Here is a 19,513-nt window from a genome sequence, read left to right as displayed (position 1 = left end):
ACCCCATCCTTCTTTCCTCTATTCATACTCTGCTTCCATCCCTCCATTCTCTATCATCTCCCCCCCCCCCCCCCTCTAATTCACTTCTACCCATGTTTCCCTCCCCTGAGCGTCTGGGTCCTCTGCTCTCCAGTCAAGGGGATTAGGGTAACGGAAGAAGAGCAAGAGAGGGAGGAGAGGAGAGAAATTAAGATAAAATGTTTGAATTTTCTGCCATGATTATTTTGAAGGGAAATCATTTTCAGACTTCAATTATTATTTTTTTTTTTATGTCAGTGGTGTGAGATGATATGCATACAGTTTTAGACATTCATTATCTGACCTGACACAACATACTCAACATTGTTAATGTTGAAATTCCTTTTTTTACAAGCCTTTTAGGAGTTTATACTTAATTCCATTTAGAACCAGATTCATTCATTGACGTTTCAAAAGCTTTTATTCATTGTATGGTCTCATATTCCTTTGACATATTTGGCATGTCCTTCAAATAGAGAGACCGGTAGATCTGAGAGTTTATCATGTGCAAAGTAAGGCCCGTTTCACTTCATAGTGTTGTCTATGCTGTTTTTCTTTAGTCTAATAGGCTATTTCTTAGTCAAATATTGACATTTTATAGCTATATGGCTACATTCTGATGTACTTTGAGTATCATACCATAGTCAAGTATTCCTGTTAGTGAGTTGTGTACAGCTCTACTGTACTTCCTCAAGTTGTCAATGTGTAGGCTGTACCATTGTCTGGACCACCTGAGGTACCTTTATTCACAGTCTCTAAGCTTGCTTTCTCATTGGTTATGTCCCAATTCTCCACCCTTTTCCAGAAATGTGCACTTGCACACTCCCTGTCACAGATTATAACGCATAGGAGTGGTGTAAGCATTGGCTGGAAGGAGTTTACCCCATTGTAAAGTCCATGCGAGAAAGTGTGTGCACACTTTGGAAGAACGGTAAAGAATTGGGGCTCAGCTATACTGTGTAGATTACATTCAAATCAAATGTATTTATATAGCCCTTCTTACATCAGCTGATATCTCAAAGTGCTGTACAGAAACCCAGCCTAAAACCCCAAACAGCAAGCAATGCAGGTGTAGAAGCACGGTGGCTAGGAAAAACTCCCTAGAAAGGCCAAAACCTAGGAAGAAACCTAGAGAGGAACCAGGCTATGAGGGGTGGCCAGTCCTCTTCTGGCTGTGCCGGGTGGAGATTATAAAAGCACATGGCCTAGATGTTCAAATGTTCATAAATGACCAGCATTGTCAAATAATAATAATAATCATAGTAGTTGTCGAGGCTGCAACAAGTCAGTAACAGAAGAGTAAGTGTCAGTTGGCTTTTTCATAGCCGATCTTTGAGAGTATCTCTACCGCTCCTGCTGTCTCTAGAGAGTTGAAAACAGCAGGTCTGGGACAGGTAGCACGTCCGGTGAATAGGTCAGGGTTCCAGCAGATCTGGGACAACAGGTCTGGGACAGGTAGCACGTCCGGTGAACAGGTCAGGGTTCCATAGCTGCAGGCAGAACAGTTGGAACTGGAGCAGCAGCACGGCCAGGTGAACACGGGACAGCAAGGAGTCATCAAGCCAGGTAGTCCTGAGGCATGGTCCTAGGGCTCAGGTCATCCGAGAGAGAGAAAGAAAGAGAGAATTAGAGAGAGCATATTTAAATTCACACAGGACACCGGAAAAGACAAGAGAAATACTCCAGATGTGACAGACTGACCCTAGCCCCCCGACACATAAACTACTGCAGCATAAATACTGGAGGCTGAGACAGGATGCTATGCTCCCAGTGAGGGGCATTGGTGAGAGCTTTGTGCATGGAATAAACCAGCAGTCATGATCATTTTAAGTGAGTCATTTACTGAGATACTGTAATTGGATGAAGGGGTTTTGATTTGTACCTAATTTGTTCAAAGTTCAAGTAGCAGAGAAACATGATAGACACAGAGAGGCTTAAAGGTCTGCTTCATTGGAGATGGTTTAATTACCTTTCCCGATTGTGTGCTGTCTTAACTTCTAAGGCAGGGGTAGGCAACTAGATTCAGCCGCAGATCAATTTTTGTCAGAGCTGATGGACGGGCCTGCAACATAATAATTTGTACACTGCAAATTGACCAAGTTAGCCCAAAATATATATTTTAAAATAAAGACACAATCACATACTGTATGTCTATCTTTTTAGTTGTGGGAATACTTGCGAACAGATTTCCATTATTTTTTTGTGGAATTCCTGCAGATTTTACAGTTCTTTTTTTTACAAAAAACTGAGTGGCCAAAATAAATTACTCGTTGTCCGAAGGGGTGTCTGTCTGTACGATGAAAAACAAACTGAGTGAATAGCTGGCTTCATTCAGTACTTGGGCACTAACCAACTTCACTGAACTATCTGTTATAATTATGAGATATAATTCTCACTGTATTTTCAAGTGTGCTAGATGACACTGCCTATCTCATACTGCCTGCCCTCACCCATTGCTATCCCCGTTTATGCTTTAATGAAGCATATACATTTTCTCTTCGAATTGTCTTCACCGTCTCATTTCTCTCTGATCTCCTCTACTGCTTCTACTCATTGCGAGCGCTGCCAAACGTATATGGATGATTTTAATTTGTCGCACAATTAGAGAGCTTTAGAGAGCTTTTTACCCATGCAGTTCATTTGTTTTCATCTGTCTGTTTTTTTCTGAATAGGTTTCAAGACAAGTGAGCGTCTCATCTCCTAGAGAGTGTGCACGCACACACACACACACACACACACTGCTCACTGGATCTGATCCTAGGAACCACTAACGAGAGAGGAGGGGGGGAAAGAGAGAGGGAGAGTACCGCTAAATCACTTGGAGGAAAGGACAGAGCATGAAAACCAGAGAGGTGGAGAGAAGGGATTTACTGCTGGAACACTCATTGAGGAGTAGAGGGAGTGAGTGTGTTATAGAGGTTGAGGTGTGAGCTCTGACAGGAGAGGGTTAGCAGGCTCAGAGCAGACTGCGTGGTGACTGACTGACTTCACTCTGCTGTCATTTTCCATTTTCTGCTTATTCAGAGTGACAGTAGTGAGTGCATACATTTTCATACTGTCTGCTGTCTATTGCAGTTCTCTGGAGGGAATGGGACTGACTATCACTACAGCCGAGTGAGGGTAAGTTGCAGTTTAACCTACTTTTTTACTCATCATTTTGTTGCTATTTGGTTTACCTGTCTCTGTGTTTTTATGTTATCTGGTGTATGTCTCTGTCTGTGTGTACTTGTGCCCACATGAGTAGTTGGTCCTAAAAGAACCACTCAATGAATAAAACCATGCTGAGGATGTTGTACTTCCACATGTCGAGTAGTAGTGGGACTTCAGTCCATGGTATTACCTTTTTTTGACGTTTCCCTTCACATATCTGGAAGTCCTCAACTTTCCATTTTGTTTGTCTCTCTCTCAGTATCCTTCTCTCCCACCGTTTATCTCGATATAGAGTATGCCATTTCCATGAGCGCTCTTGATCCCCTGTCCCCTCTCTCCAGTGATCTTTAGCTATAAGTGACCATACTACCACACGCCCCTGAGTGTGGCCGATCAAATGGGTCGTCGTCACCACCAAAGCACTCTCGCATCACGTTAGAGGGCTAGGGCTCTACTGGACAAGCTGTTCCTTCATTCATGCACATGGGGTGGATTTACACCGAGAGCTTGAGAATTAGCTGCAGGAACTATCACTTTAGAATGTCAGGTAGCAGGTCCGCATCCCAGCATGAGCTTAGAAAAACCCTTTGAGAGTGGTCGACTCCCCCGCGACACAAACACACACCACACATTGGGAGCAGCGCAGGGTCCGCCTCAGTGCAACGCCCCTGGAGCCATGTACGGGTTAAGTGCCTTGCTCAATGGCACAATGGTAGCAGGTGGTACCTGGGATCTGAAAGGAGCAGTTTTTCCGTCTGCCAGATCAGGTTGGCAGATAAGAGTGATAATGATTGTAATATTCAGAAACAGTCTTTACATTTGTATACTGTTTAACTAGTTTTGGTTTTGGGTATCATGAAGCATTGATAATCTTTTAATCCCCACCCCTACCCCATATGAGGCCTCTTGCCAGGCTGTCATTGTAAATATAAAAACTCTTAATTGACGTGTCTGGTAAAATAAAGGTAAACAAAATAGTTTTTCTAGAGCTGATCATGGTCTTAATAAGCAGTGAGAGGAATAGTAGATCATGGAGCGTTGAGTCTGAGAGAAGTGAGGGATTTAAAATATACCAGTCAGTCAGTATTCATTCATTCATTCATTCATTTCCCACCAACTCTCAGCAGTGGGATGCTAATGCGGCAGCCAGCCCAGCCACGACACGGAGTCCATCCTCCGTCCTCTCTCAACACTGACGATTTATTCGTGTTGCTCAATTTCCTCCCTTTCCCTCACATGATTGCCGCTGCCCAGTGAAATATTTATTACAAACTGGCTCTCGCTAGAACAAGGTTGGGCACATGTTTTTTTTAAATATTTTTGTTGTTGTTGTGACTAACCAGGCCAAAGCTGTGCTAGACCTGTCTAGAGTCCATGTGACAGACAAGGAGGGAGAGAAGACAGGGAGAGAGAGTGCATGGAAGGACAGAGAGATGATCCAGTACATGGGTTGTTGTCATTTAGGGACCCGATATTTAACAGTCACAAGTTAGGGACATATACTAGGATAGTTCATCTGCATAATTTACTTTAATTAAGTATGGCTTAAAGAAGTGCTGACACATACAGTATAGAACAACAATGTTATCTCAATTTCTCTCTATGACATATCTCATCTCTATCTAAAATGATGTTATTTTTTAATCCATGAAACAAGTCTTAGAACACGCTTTGTACCCACTTTCCATGATTTCCCATAAGTACTGCCATGTAGAGCTTTTTCACAACAAGCCCATTTGCCGAACTATACTAACAGTTTACCTTTGTTGTTTAAACATATTGATTTCCTCTCAGTCAAAGGACTAAAGGAAGTAGGAGAAAAATAGTAAATAAGAGATACAAGTATACTCCCTTACAAAAAAGATTGCAGTTTTGAAACTGCAGTCGATTGTGCTATTTTGGACACAGTAATTGCAGAATAACATTGCAAAATTACTGCAGTAAAAAAAAACTGTTCTTTTGAGTGCCGTATTTGCAGCATACTGCACTCTAACTGCAGTTATGCAGCAGTGTACTGAAGTTATACTGCACTCTGACTGCATGCTTTTTTTGTAAGGGTTGAAAGCTGATGCTTCCACAGAGGTGTGGTTTCTGAGTTGGAGATGATCGTGGACTACAGGAAAAGGAGGGCCGAACACATTCACATCAACAGGGCTGTAGTGGAGTGGGTCGAGAGTTTAAAGTTTCTTGGTGCCCACATCACCAACAAACTATCATGGTCCAAACACACCAAGAAACTCGTAAGGAGGGCACGACAATGCCTTTTCCCCCCCAGGAGACTGAAAATATTTGGCATGGGTGCCCAGATCCTCAAAGTTCTACAGCTGCACCATCGAGAGCATCCTGACTGGTTGCATCACCGCCTGGTATGGCAACTGCTCGGCATCTGACCGTAATACTCTACAGAGGGTAGTGCGTACGGCCCAGTACATCACTGGGGCCAAGCTTCTTGCCTTCCAGGACTTCTATGCCAGGCGGTGTCAGAGGAAAGCACAAAAGATTGTCAGACTCCAGTCACCAAAATCATAGACTGTTCTCTCTGCAACCACACGGCAAGCAGTACCGGAGCACAAAGTCTAGGTCCAAAAAGTCTAGGTCCCCCCCCTTTGTTTTTACACTGCTGCTACTTGCTGTTTATTAAATATCCATAGTCACTTTATTAAATATCCATAGTCACTTTACCCCTGCATGTACAAATTACTTCGACCCCCCCACACATTGACTCGGTACTGGTACCCCCTGTATGTAGCCTCATTGTTATTTTATTGTAACTTTTTTTAATCTTTAGTTTATTTAGTAAATCTTTTCTTAAGTCTATTTTCTTAAAACTGCGTTGTTGTTTATGGGCTTGTAAGTACAGTTAGGGAAAAAAGTATTTGATCCCCTGCTGATTTTGTACGTTTGCCCACTGACAAAGAAATGATCAGTCTATAATTTTAATGGTAGGTTTATTTGAACAGTGAGAGACAGAATAACAACCAAAACATTTCAGAAAAACGCATGTAAAAATGTTATAAATTGATTTGCATTTTAATGAGGGAAATAAGTATTTGACCCCCTCTCAATCAGAAAGATTTCTGGCTCCCAGGTGTCTTTTATACAGGTAACCAGCTGAGATTAGGAGCACACTCTTAAAGTGAGTGCTCCTAATCTCAGTTTGTTACCTGTATAAAAGACACCTGTCCACAGAAGTAATCAATCAGATTCCAAACTCCCCACCATGGTCAAGACCAAAGAGCTCTCCAAGGATGTTAGGGACAAGATTGTAGACGTACACAAGGCTGGAATGGGCTACAAGACCATCGCCAAGCAGCTTGGTGAGAAGGTGACAACAGTTGGTGCGATTATTCGCAAATGGAAGAAACACGAACTGTCAATCTCCCTCGGCCTGGGGCTCCATGCAAGATCTCACCTCGTGGAGTTGCAATGATCATGAGAACGGTGAGGAATCAGCCCAGAACTACACGGGAGGATCTTGTCAATGATCTCAAGGCAGCTGGGACCATAGTCACCAAGAAAACAATTGGTAACACACTACGCCGTGAAGGACTGAAATCCTGCAGCGCCCGCAAGGTCCCCCTGCTCAAGAAAGCACATATACATGCCCGTCTGAAGTTTGCCAATGAACATCTGAATGATTCAGAGGACAACTGGGTGAAAGTGTTGTGGTCAGATGAGACCAAAATGGAGCTCTTTGGTATCAACTCAACTCACCGTGTTTGGAGGAGGAGGAATGCTGCCTATGACCCCAAGAACACCATCCCCACCGTCAAACATGAAGGTGGAAACATTATGCTTTGGGGGTGTTTTTCTGCTAAGGGGACAGGACAACTTCACCGCATCAAAGGGACGATGGACGGGGCCATGTACCGTCAAATCTTGGGTGAGAACCTCCTTCCCTCAGCCAGGGCATTGAAAATGGGTCGTGGATGGGTATTCCAGCATGACAATGACCCAAAACACACGGCCAAGGCAACAAAGGAGTGGCTCAAGAAGAAGCACATTAAGATCCTGGAGTGGCATAGCCAGTCTCCAGACCTTAATCCCATAGAAAATCTGTGGAGGGAGCTGAAGGTTCAAGTTGCCAAACGTCAGCCTCAAAACCTTAATGACTTGGAGAAGATCTGCAAAGAGGAGTGGGACAAAATCCCTCCTGAGATGTGTGCAAGGGTTTTGCCACCAAGTACTAAGTCATGTTTTGCAGAGGAGTCAAATACTTATTTCCCTCATTAAAATGCAAATCAATTTATAACATTTTTCACATGCGTTATTCTGTCTCTCACTGTTCAAATAAACCTACCATTAAAATTATAGACTGATCATTTCTTTGTCAGTGGGCAAATGTACAAAATCAGCAGGGGATCAAATGCCTTTTTTCCCTCACTGTATGCATTTCACGGTAACACCTGTTGTATTCTGTGAATGTGACAAGTAACATTTTGATTTGAATTAGTTAAGCAATTAACATCCCACCATGCTTAGGGTCTTGTATAAAAATGCTGGGCAGGCCATTATTTTGGCTACAATGGCTATGCCCCCATAGGATTACAATGCCCCCATCCACAGGGCACAAGTGGTCACTGAATGGTTTGATGAAAACGATGTAAACCATATGCCATGGCTGTCTCAATCACCAGATCTCAACCCAATTGAACACTTATGGGAGATTCTGGAGCGGCGCCTGAGACAGCGTTTTCCATGACCATCAGCAAAATACCAAATTATGGAATTTCTCATGGAAGAATGCTGTCTCATCCCTCCAATAGAGTTCCAGATACTTGTGGAATCTATGCCAAGGCGCACTGAAGCTGTTCTGGCTCGTGGTGTTGCAACACTCTATTAAGACACTTTATGTAGGTGTTTCCTTTATTTATTGCACTTACTGTATCTGTAGTATTTCTGATTGTCTTAACTTTTTAACCACAACTAATGAGCTATGCCTTTTCAGTCATTTTTTCTTCACCTCAAACAGAAAGTAACAAAGTCTGTTTTTACATCCATTGCGAATGAAATTCCTCACTGTATTTGAAAAATCTTTCCAGCACTCTCCCCTTCAATAACCACTTAGCCTTAGGGTGAAAGTGGAAAAAGTCATGCTCTGAAACGATACATCCTGCGGAAACATCATAAAATACCTGAACGCTTCTTCTCCCTTTCACAAATAAAGCTGTATGTCTGCAGATCACTGGCGCGGGAATCTCTGAGGTGCCCAGAATAGTTCATACAATTTTTCATGTTTGCTAGCAAGAGCTGAAGACAGATGGGCTAGAATAAAGGCAGACAGGCATAGTAGAGAGAGGTACATGCAATTGAAAGAACCAGAACCAACTGCCATGCGGTGTAGCCAATGTGATTTATAATGGATATTTATTTTCATCAGCATATTTTCTGTTTGACGAAAATGCGCATATGAAAATCATAGGTCCTAACTGGCATGCAGATTGGTAGAAATGGTCATGTAAATTATTACTCCACATGAAAAAAAGTTGCTGACCACTTTTAGGCTTTAATTCATATTTTTTTTTGTAAATATGCCTATAATACCAGGAGCGGATTGGCCATCTGGCAATTCTGGCAAATGCCAGATGGGCTGGACAATTTTAGTTTGTTTGGGTGGGCTGGTAGAAATATTATTTTAATATACAAATAAAACAATAAGAAAGGTGACATGAAGGCCCATTGGCCTTTATTTAATGATTTTTGCTAAACGAAAATTGTTAACGTAATATACACTGCTAAAAAAAATAAAGGGAACGCGTCTCCTTCCTGAGCGGTATGGCGGCTGTGTGGTCCCATGGTGTTTATACTTGCATACTATTGTTTGAGCAGATGAACGTGGTACCTTCAGGCGTTTGGAAGTTGCTCCCAATGATGAGCCAGACTTGTGGAGGTCTACAATTTTTTTTCTGAGGTCTTGGCTGATTTCTTTGGATTTTCCCATGATGTTAAGCAGAGAGACACTGAGTTATGATACAGTGAATTATAAGTGAAATAAGCTGTCTGTAAGCAGTTGTTGGAAAAATGACTTGTGTCATGCACAAAGTAGATGTCCTAACCGACTTGCCAAAACTATAGTTTGTTAACAAGAAATTTGTGGAGTGGTTGAAAAACAAGTTTTACTGACTCCAACCTAAGTGTATGTAAACTTCCGACTGCATCGGATGACCTGGCCTCCACAATCACCCGACCTCAACCCATTTGAGATGGTTTGAGATGAGTTGGACCGTAAAGTGAAGGAAAAGCAGCCAACAAGTGCTCAGCGTATGTGGAAACTCCTTCAAGACTGTTGGAAAAGCATTCCTCATGAAGCTGGTTGAGAGAATGCCAAGAGTGTGCAAAGCTGTCATCAAGGCAAAGGATGGCTACTTTGAAGAATCTCAAATATGAAATATATTTTGATATGTGTAACATTTTGGTTAATACATGATTCCATATGTGTTATTTCATAGTTTTGATGTCTTCACTATTATTCTACAAAGTAGAAAATAGTAAAAATAAAGAAAAACCCTGGAATGAGTAGGTGTATCCAAACTTTTGACTGGTACTTTATGTAAATTTGATATTTCCGTTTTTTTGTATTTCCTAAAATAAATAAAAAATAGGTTGAGGTCTTTACTTTCCGAATGCACTGTACATAGCCTATACTACGGCGTATCAATGTAAGTTATGACCCGATGTAGGTTAGTAAGATGGTATGCTTCTGATGTAGGTTATGTTCTTCTGATGTAATAATATGTTGTTATTCTCCTGTCTCCCACAGAAGACGAGTCTGTGGGATCCATTTTAGAATAAGGCTGTAACGTAACAAAATGTTGAAAAAGTCAAGGGGTCTGAATACTTTCCGAATGCAGTGTGTAGGCTGGTGTAGGGTAATGTATAGGGTCAGGGAGGGAGCTTTAGATCTCTCCCTTTAATTATGTATCTCAAAACCAATCTGTCTGAAACATTGGAGGGTAGAGGTGCTGTGTTCGAGAAATAGGGTAAAGCTAGAATGAAACTGCCAATCGAATGAAGAATTCCACTGTAATCCACTTAAAGTTGAAAGATATGGGCATGTAGTAGATGCTTTTATCCAAAGCGACTGATGCGGAGTAACAACAAAGACATTTGAGATGTGTGGCCCATATGGGAATCAAAACCGCAACTGATATTGAAAGCGCCATGCTCCATTCTATAGAGCCATCAGCACTGCCCCAACTAATCACATCCCTATCTTCCCTTTAAGGCAGAACAGGATGTACAACTCCAATCTGCATTGAGCTGAGATAGTGGAGTTGTACATATATCTACTGTATGTGTTGCATATACAAGGTACAGAGTTGTAGAGCTTTGTGCGTCTAATTATGTGTTATAACTCTTGATGTTATTAGTCTCTCTTGTTACTTTTTCAGACTGTTCCAAACTCTCTCTGGCCACAGGAGCATGATGACTACTTTCCCCAATGAGACAGATGAGACAGGCTTCTCCTCCCTCTCTCCGTCATACCCCCCCTCCCTCTCCTCTCCCACACCGTCCCTCTCCATCTCCCTCACCTCCAACCCTTTCTCTTCCTTCGCCGTCTCCCTCTCCACCTTCTCTCCGTCCAACTGCTCCAGCTCCCCGCTGCCCTCCTCCCCTCCCTATAACTTCTACGCTGTGCTGCTGGTGCTGCTCATCTTCTGTGTGGTGTTCGGCAACGTGCTAGTTTGTGTGGCAGTATCGCGCGAGCGCGCCCTCCAGACTACCACCAACTACCTCATTGTCTCCCTGGCCGTGTCCGACCTGCTGCTGGCCACCCTGGTCATGCCCTGGGGCGTCTACCTGGAGGTAGGTGGGGGTGGGTGGGTGTGTGTGTGGGTTTGTGCGTGCGTGTTTCTATCCATCTGGCAGCCAGTGTTTTTCTGTCTCTCTTTCATTTGTCTGTCTCGTTCCCTGTCTTTACCTCCTAGTCTCTCTACACTAGTTCATTCATAGGTGTTTCAAAAGCCCTCTCAGATAATGTCAAGGTAGCAGTCAATAACGCGCCAGCGTGTCTGCGTCTCAAATGGTACCCTACTCCCTATGTAGGGCACTCATTTTGATCGGGGCCATGCGTTACGAAGCCCTGCTGTTGCGGAGGCACATGTAATAATCACTCACGTGTGTTATTGTTCGTACTGTATGTGTCCCTTTCCTAGGTGGTAGGGGAGTGGCGCTTCAGTCTCATCCACTGTGACATCCTCCTGACCCTGGACGTCATGATGTGTACTGCCAGCATCCTCAACCTCTGTGCCATCAGCATCGACAGGTACTCTTTCTCTATGTCTATCTAATTACAGTATTTATCTAGAGTATCTATCTTACTACAGTATATCTCTCACTCTCTCTCTCTAACTACAGTATGTATCTAGAGTATCTATCTTACTACAGTATATCTCTCACTCTCTCTAACTACAGTATGTATCTAGAGTATCTATCTTACTACAGTATATCTCTCACTCTCTCTCTCTAACTACAGTATGTATCTAGAGTATCTATCTTACTACAGTATATCTCTCACTCTCTCTCTCTCCAGTATCTATCTATCTAATTACAGTATTTATCTAGAGTATCTATCTTACTACAGTATATCTCTCACTCTCTCTCTCTCCAGTATCTATCTATCTAACTACAGTATTTATCTAGAGTATCTATCTTACTACAGTATATCTCTCGCTCTCTCTCTCTCCAGTATCTATCTACCTAGCTACAGTATTTATCTAGAGTATCTATCTTACTACAGTATATCTCTCGCTCTCTCTCTCTAACTACAGTATGTATCTAGAGTATCTATCTTACTACAGTATATCTCTCGCTCTCTCTCTCTCCAGTATCTATCTATCTAACTACAGTATTTATCTAGAGTATCTATCTTACTACAGTATATCTCTCGCTCGCTCTCTCTAACTACAGTATGTATCTAGAGTATCTATCTTACTACAGTATATCTCTCACTCTCTCTCTCTCCAGTATCTAACTACAGTATTTATCTAGAGTATCTATCTTACTACAGTATATCTCTACAGTATATCTCTCACTCTCTCTCTCTCCAGTATCTATCTATCTAACTACAGTATGTATCTAGAGTATCTATCTTACTACAGTATATCTCTCGCTCTCTCTCTCTCCAGTATCTATCTATCTAACTACAGTATTTATCTAGAGTATCTATCTTACTACAGTATATCTCTACAGTATATCTCTCACTCTCTCTCTCTCCAGTATCTATCGCTCTATCTACAATGTCTGTCTGTCTCGCTCGCTCTCCTCCCATCACTCTCTTCTCACACTGTCTTCAAAATCTGGATTGATTTCATTATGCCCTTGCAGCAAAAAACGTATTTTAAGGTGATGGTAATGTCTCCTAATGGGAAATGTATTTTTTTATGGTTTGTTATTGTTGTTTTCCCATAAAGAAAACAATTTCCCATCAGAAAAACATTTCCTGTCTTTTTGGGTACCCTCCTCACTTCGCAAGTATCATTATCTTCTTCTTAACATGAGCTTTTTTTGTCTAACCAAATCCTTCCCCTTTTAAAACCAGTGAAAGAAATGGACAATTTCAGCAGCCTCAACAGTTGTAGCCTAGTTTGTCCCTTTGTAGATTGATTCGCTCTGAATGGGAAGCCATGTCTCAGGGCTTAGTGTGGGTACTGTTCCTCTTTCGTATCTGTCCCTGACCACCAGCCCTTTGGAGGGATGACAGTCTCCTCTCCTCACACCAGGCTTTCTATGGAGGGCTCTTAGAGTGGTTTGTCACGCTGCTGCACCATGAAACTGACTTGGACAGCTTTTGTTTATGTTTGACCGGTGAATGAGACTAACTGACAATGCAACTGAACTGTGTGTGGGCGGTGGTGGGCAAAGTGTTTGTGTGCGGGATTCTTTATGCGCACGTGCGTGTGTGTAGGCGTTAGCTCTAAATACTGCATGTGTGTGTGTGTGCAGATACATGGCGGTGGCGATGCCCATGCTGTATAACACCAGATACAGCTCCAGGAGGAGGGTGGCTCTGATGATTGCTGTTGTGTGGTTCCTCTCCTTCGCCATCTCCAGCCCTCTGCTGTTTGGACTCAACAACACAGGTCTGTCTGTCTCTGTATATGTATCTGTCTCTCAGTTCCCCCCCGGAGAAAATACAATACCTCCAAAACAGTGGAAAGATTGGTCCTTTATGTCCAAATGTCATCAGTTTAAAAGGAAATGAAAAGCTGAGAAAAAGACGAAACACATTTCTGATAAGACCGTTCTTCTTGGGTGCATACTGTATGCTTGCATAAGTGTCTAAGATAACACATTACACACGCTTTCACATTTTCTCAAGAGATGCTGAAAGAAAGAAATATTTCTCCACTCCTGTTCCCAAGACAACATTTTTAAATTGTTGTTTAATTTCACTGCTTAAAATGCATATTTCTGCAGGAGTTAATATTGTATTACGCTACAGATGAGCGGTTATAGGCCTACAGTCAGAGTTTATACTTCAGTTACTATTCCATTTAACCCATATATTTAAATGAGGTAAATTCTGATTATTCATGGTTCCTCATGAGCGGGATATCAAAGGTGCATGTAAACAGCTCATCCCGGATAAGACCTGAAGCGAGATATGAGCTACTATCCGTTATTCTGTGTGCATGTAAACATGGTCAATGACTAGGCCGAGGCTACAAAGAAAACAATTTCCCCCCTGTCCCGCCCTTCTGGAAACTTCATTCTAAAATCGAAGGATCCGAATCACGTTCTGCGCACATTCACATTTCTCTCTTTGCTCACCCTCAACCAATTTCATCGGTATGATGCTGTAGCCCGTTTCTGCCTCATATTTCTGAATAGCTGCAATTTGACCGAATGTTCCAAAAAAAAATATATATATAGAGGCAGGAACCTTCTCTGTCTGTTGTAACGGATATTGCCGTAGAAGCAAGACGCGGTCTACACATTGCACTGGGGCAAAACAATTCACGTTTTGTGTGATGGTGTAATCTTTATAGTTATGCTGCCATATAGCCAGCAATCTGCCTTCTGTTTAGCCAACGTTTCAAATGATGTTGAAAAAAGGACATTACATCGCTAGACAACCGCCTTGTGTCGTGCTTTTGTTTGCCATAGCCTACGGTTACAACAGACAAAGAACTACCTTTGTTTGAACTGTTTTTTTGTGTACAAGCGACAGCGTCGTGACTGAGCCTCAGCTGAAAGGAGGTAGGCTAGTGGATCCGCATGCACAGAAATCTATGTATTTTTAGCAACAGCAAGTCGGGTTCCAGAGAATCCGGATCCGCAGCCACTCCGATGAATCGATTCAATCACAAGTGCTCTAGTCTTATTTACTCATTTAAGTCTAGGGGAGACATGAACATGGCCCGGGAAGCCACGCGTGCAGAAACCCACATTCCTTTTGTTATTAGCTATGTAAAATAACCATTGCGATCTTCCTGTCCATCTGTAGTCAGCCTGGAAGAAGATTGCAGCCCTACTGGATATCTGGGTATCACCAGTTGGTGAGAGACCGAATGAATAATCAGTTAGATAGGCCTACATCTGTTTAATCATGACGCCCAGCTATGCAGTAACTGCAATCACTAACACCACACGCACATACAGACACACTACTGCTTACGAACAGCTTTCAGCTCTGTGTGCTTTAATCAGTCAACAAGTTTCAATCAAAGAGGGGCTCATTGATTAGCCTGTCAGTCCACATCCACAATACAGAATGTTTATCAGTAATGCGGCTGACATTTTAAGTCGGATAACGTGCACATCATCACGTTTTGCTCAAGATGGTATTTAGATTTTTTTTTTAAACTATTATTGCACTGTGTCGTCGGAGCGGTAGCTCGTGCTAAAAGAAGCGGACCGAGGTTTGGAACATAAGCTCCTACCTTGAGGACGGGGCTGAAGAGAGTACTGCTTTCGTATGCAAATACTGCACAGCTTGGTGCAACAACCACTCGCTCGAGCTGGAGTGGCCAACACTAAAAGCCCATTTATTCTTGATCAGAAAATGTGGTCGGAGGCTTCGTATGGAGGCATGCAGAGGCCAAATCCCCATGGCTGTGTGCCTCTCAAATATTGTAACAATGCGGAGGGCTCGGTATCGCTCCGCATTGACATGATTGGTTGAGGGCGGGAGGTCCTGTATAAACACAAACTCACTTCCTTGACAACAGCTCTGTGCTGCTCGGCAAAGCACAAGAAGTATAAATGCCCTGGCTTCTGCAGACGCCATATCACATATCACACTACCTCATCCCCATATTGTTACTTATCCTCTTGCTCTTTTGCATCCCAGTATCTCTACTTGCACATCATCATCTGCACATCTATCACTCCAGTGTTAATGCTCATTTGTAATTATTTTGCTTCTATGGCCTATTTATTGCCTTACCTCCCTACTCTTCTACATTTGCACACACTGTACATAGATTTTTCTATTGTGTTATTGACTGTACGTTTGTTTATGTGTAACTCTGTTTTTGTCGCTCTGCTTTGCTTTATCTTGGCCAGGTCACAGTTGTAAATGAGAACTTGTTCTCAACTGGCCTACCTGGTTAAATAAAGGTGAAATATATATATATATATATATATATATATATATATTTTAAACAGTAAGTGCTCTACGGCCACTGCAGATATCAGATTGACCATGCAGCGCCTTTAATCTGCCTGTTAACATTCAGTAACCTTCGAGGGCCCCTTGAACACACCGCTGGGAAAACGAGATGATTGGCGTTCAGGGTCACCATGTGTCCTCTAGAAAGGCTATGGTTATACTGTATATGGGGAAGCTTGCGTTTATTGGACCAGACCTACCACCTAAACATCCAATTCAACAGAAAGGCAGTATTTAAGGCACCTTCTTACAGTGTACAGCATATAGTAATTTGCTAGCAGCTGTATACTGTTGAAAGGATTCAACTAGACTGTAGTGTGTTATGCGATAGGCCGTGGCCTGGCCTTATTAAAAGGCATATAAAATATGCTTCTTGACATTGCATCCAGCCTGAATATGGAAAGAAACGGCCAATGCTGGATGCCTATGTACCTGTCTTCCCTGGAGCTAAACCAGGCATTTACTTGGTTGTCACACCATTACGGAGTGGGCTTTGACATATTTAACAGCTAGGGTTGACATCTTTGGCTATCTGACCTGAACTGTAGAGGAAAACTTCTCTCTTGCTTTAACATTCACCTCCTCCCACCTGTTCCCAATCAACACCTCTGTATTTCTATCCACCTCTTCTCATCCCCTTTACTCCATCAGCCAGTCGGGAGGAGACCAAGTGTGCCTTCGCTGATCCGTCCTTCGTGGTCTACTCATCCGTGGCCTCCTTCTACGTTCCTTTCATCGTGACTCTGCTGGTGTACGCCCAGATCTGTGTGGTGCTGCGGAGGCGGGGCCGACGCACCGTGCCCCGCAGACACGGCCTGTACCCACAGGGAGGAGGCAAGACTGGGGAGGGCCACAGGCACAGGAAGGTTCATGATTAGTCAATCAATTTATCAGTCAACTAATCAGCCAGTCATCAATCAATTAACCCCATAAAACAGCCAGCCAATAAATCAGAGGCAGGATGAGGAAGTTAAAAAAAGTTTGATATTTTTTTTACTTTCGATCTCTCATTCTTTTCTCTCCCTTCATCCTCTCAGAATAAGTGTACCCTCCCTGAGAATGTGAAGTTGTGCACTCTGATCACGAGGCCCCCCACCACCGCCCCCCAACACAAGAAAGTGGTAAGTTGCTGGAACACTGTACAGGGGACCACTGTGACCATGAAATTGGATTACGAAATCTCCTACAATATGAGCCTACCGTACATATCTCTGCATCGCTTGCTGTTTCTCTGTCTCTTATGTCTTTCCCTCCCTCCCCCCTCCTCTCCCTGCCTCTCTCCCCCTGCCCTGTTAGACGTTAGTGAAGGAGGCGGTGGTGCACCCCCTGGAGGAGGAGCCGGTGGGGCGTAGTTTCCTGTCCCAGTTAGACCAGAGCCTCCCCCCGCCTCACCCCCCTCCCCCCTCCGGACGAGCCACCAAGATCTCCCTTTCTATCTCGGTGGTGCCCGCGCCCTTCCCGTCACCGTTGGTGGCACCACGCTCCGCCCTCGTACCCCGCCGTGCCACCTTCGAGGACGGCATGAGTGGCCGCGAGCGATGGAGGGAGCGCAATGCAGACAGGAAGAAGGGAGTGATGGCGAAAGAGAGGGTGAAAGGGACTCTGTCGCAGCAGAAGGAGAGGAAGGCGACTCAGATGCTGGTTATTGTGCTAGGTGAGAGAAACAGGAGGAGACAATGAGGGTGGCTGAATAGAGAATGTTTCAGCCAGTCCCAATTCACTCCTTACCCCTTCCCCTTGGCCCTTCAATGTTTGATGATCTGAAGGGAAGTGGCAGAGAGTGAATTGAGGCCTGCTCACACCCTTTCATTCTCCTCCTTCCTCCATCAGGTGTGTTCATCATCTGCTGGCTGCCCTTCTTCCTGACCCACGTGCTGAAGGCCCACTGTGGCAGCTGCTGTATCTCCCCCTCCCTGTACAGTGCTGTCACCTGGCTGGGCTACCTCAACAGTGCCGTCAACCCCGTCATCTACACCACCTTCAACATCGAGTTCCGCAAGGCCTTCATCAAGATCCTAAACTGCTGAGTACAGGGAAGAAGAGGAGGGGGGGAGAGTGGGAGGAAGGACAAGTGTGAAAAGTGTTTGCGTAGTGGAGAGAGGCAAAAAAGGTCAGAGACTAGAAATAAAACTAAAGAAGGGAAAGAGAGGGGTGAAAACAAAGACAAGAAGGGAATGGAAGGAGAGATGAGGGGGACAGAGAAAGAGGCGACAGAACATTAAAAAAAAGAATCTAAGAGGTCAAACAGAAGAGCAAGTGAAGCAAGACAGATATAACAAATCAAAACAGACTTGGGAATTATGAAGAGATTATGTAGACTTCTGTAAATCTAAAACATAGCAGGGAGAGAGGTTCTATGGGAAGAGATGGGGTAGGGCACAAACAGTGGCAGAAGACTGTCCCACTCTTTATGAGGATGACTAAGTAAGTGTATTACTCTCTGATACCCCTCTGAAGTATACTGTCAAAGCGACTGCAGACATTGTAATTGAATTAACGGAGTAAAAACAGGACAGAGGTAATCTTTTAAGGAGATACACAATCAATCTGCACAATTGTTCTCCAATAGCAGTCTTGTTGCGTCGTCCCAGTGTAAACAAGCCTTTAAGAGATGTATTACATTTACATTTGACATTTTAGTCATTTAGCAGACGCTCTTATCCAGAGCGACTTACAGTAGTGAATGCATACATTTCATACAATTTCATACATTTTTTTTTTCTGTGCTGGCCCCCCGTGGGAATCGAACCCACAACCCTGGCGTTGCAAACACCATGTTCTACCAACTGAGCTACAGGGAAGGCATTATTATATTAAGAACGTGTTGGTGAAGATATGATGCCATAATAACATGGTGATATGATGCAATATGATGAGCGACTAATCAAGGTTTGTTCATGAAGTATATGTATATATTGTTGTTTAGAGTTAATGTGAGCTCTGCTGTAAATATCTGTATTACTGTTATTGTACAGATAAATGTAATAAATTATGTTCTACTCATATTGTTGCTAGTCTATTTCAAGTTTTCTGTACTGCAGGGTTGGGGTCAATTCGAATTGAAGTCAGTCAATTCTGGAAGTAAAGATATTTTTCATATTTTCATTGACAACTTAATCAGCTGAGGAGAAGCTATTTCAAAAGTCTTCCCGTTTTTGGATTTTAAATTCAAATGACTTCCTGAATTGACTGACTTCAATTCAAATTGATCCCAACCCTGCGTTACTGTAGTGGTCAAACAATAGACAGAAATGGATTGACTAATTTGTTTTCAAAACTGTATAAATACATTTGCTCTCTACATTGATCTTTGGCTCTTCTCTCATCGCTTCTTTAACCCCTCTGGTGATGAAGCAGTGTGGATGCTCCCCATGCTTGTCTGCCTACACCTGTCTGCTACAGTAATGTGAGAGGCCAAACAAATGCTGCTGATGTGAAACAGGACACACACACACACAAAGATAGTGGGTCAGTGTAAGTCATGGTTAGGTCACTATGACTGTGCGTTTGTGCGTGCCTCCCATTGACAACTCCTGTCCCATCGATGAACATAGACATGGTTTGTATGGGACAGTTTGTCTATGTGTTTTTGTCATACTGTATGCAAACCAACCTAGGAGAATATTTCAAATGAGAAGCCCTTCAAATACGAATGGATTCATTGTATATTTAAAACTTAAGTATGTTTTCATTCAGTATACTGTGTCTGTGTAACTGAGTCCCTGCGAG

The 19,513-nt window shown here is 43.1% G+C and overlaps 1 protein-coding gene across 2 annotated transcripts; it reads left to right on the top strand.

Annotated features, from left to right (window-relative positions):
* The first annotated feature begins 1,734 nt into the window (after positions 1 to 1,734).
* Positions 1,735 to 17,951, top strand: LOC115177082 (D(2) dopamine receptor A-like). Of its 2 annotated transcripts, none has more exons than XM_029737573.1 (8): positions 1,735 to 3,138; positions 10,587 to 10,974; positions 11,325 to 11,434; positions 13,114 to 13,250; positions 16,436 to 16,650; positions 16,822 to 16,905; positions 17,081 to 17,438; positions 17,615 to 17,951. In XM_029737573.1, exons 2-8 carry the CDS (start codon positions 10,591 to 10,593, stop codon positions 17,809 to 17,811), a joined length of 1,485 nt encoding a protein of 494 aa, XP_029593433.1. In that variant the 5' UTR covers positions 1,735 to 3,138; positions 10,587 to 10,590; the 3' UTR covers positions 17,812 to 17,951. The 2 variants fall into 2 exon arrangements, with proteins under 2 accessions (XP_029593433.1, XP_029593432.1); XM_029737572.1 differs by having other exon boundaries at positions 10,560 to 10,974.
* Positions 17,952 to 19,513: the final 1,562 nt, after the last annotated feature.

The sequence above is a fragment of the Salmo trutta genome, chromosome 37 (genome assembly GCF_901001165.1).
Source record: "Salmo trutta chromosome 37, fSalTru1.1, whole genome shotgun sequence".
Taxonomy (NCBI): Eukaryota; Metazoa; Chordata; class Actinopteri; order Salmoniformes; family Salmonidae; genus Salmo; species Salmo trutta.
This window is presented reverse-complemented; position numbering and strand designations above follow the sequence as displayed.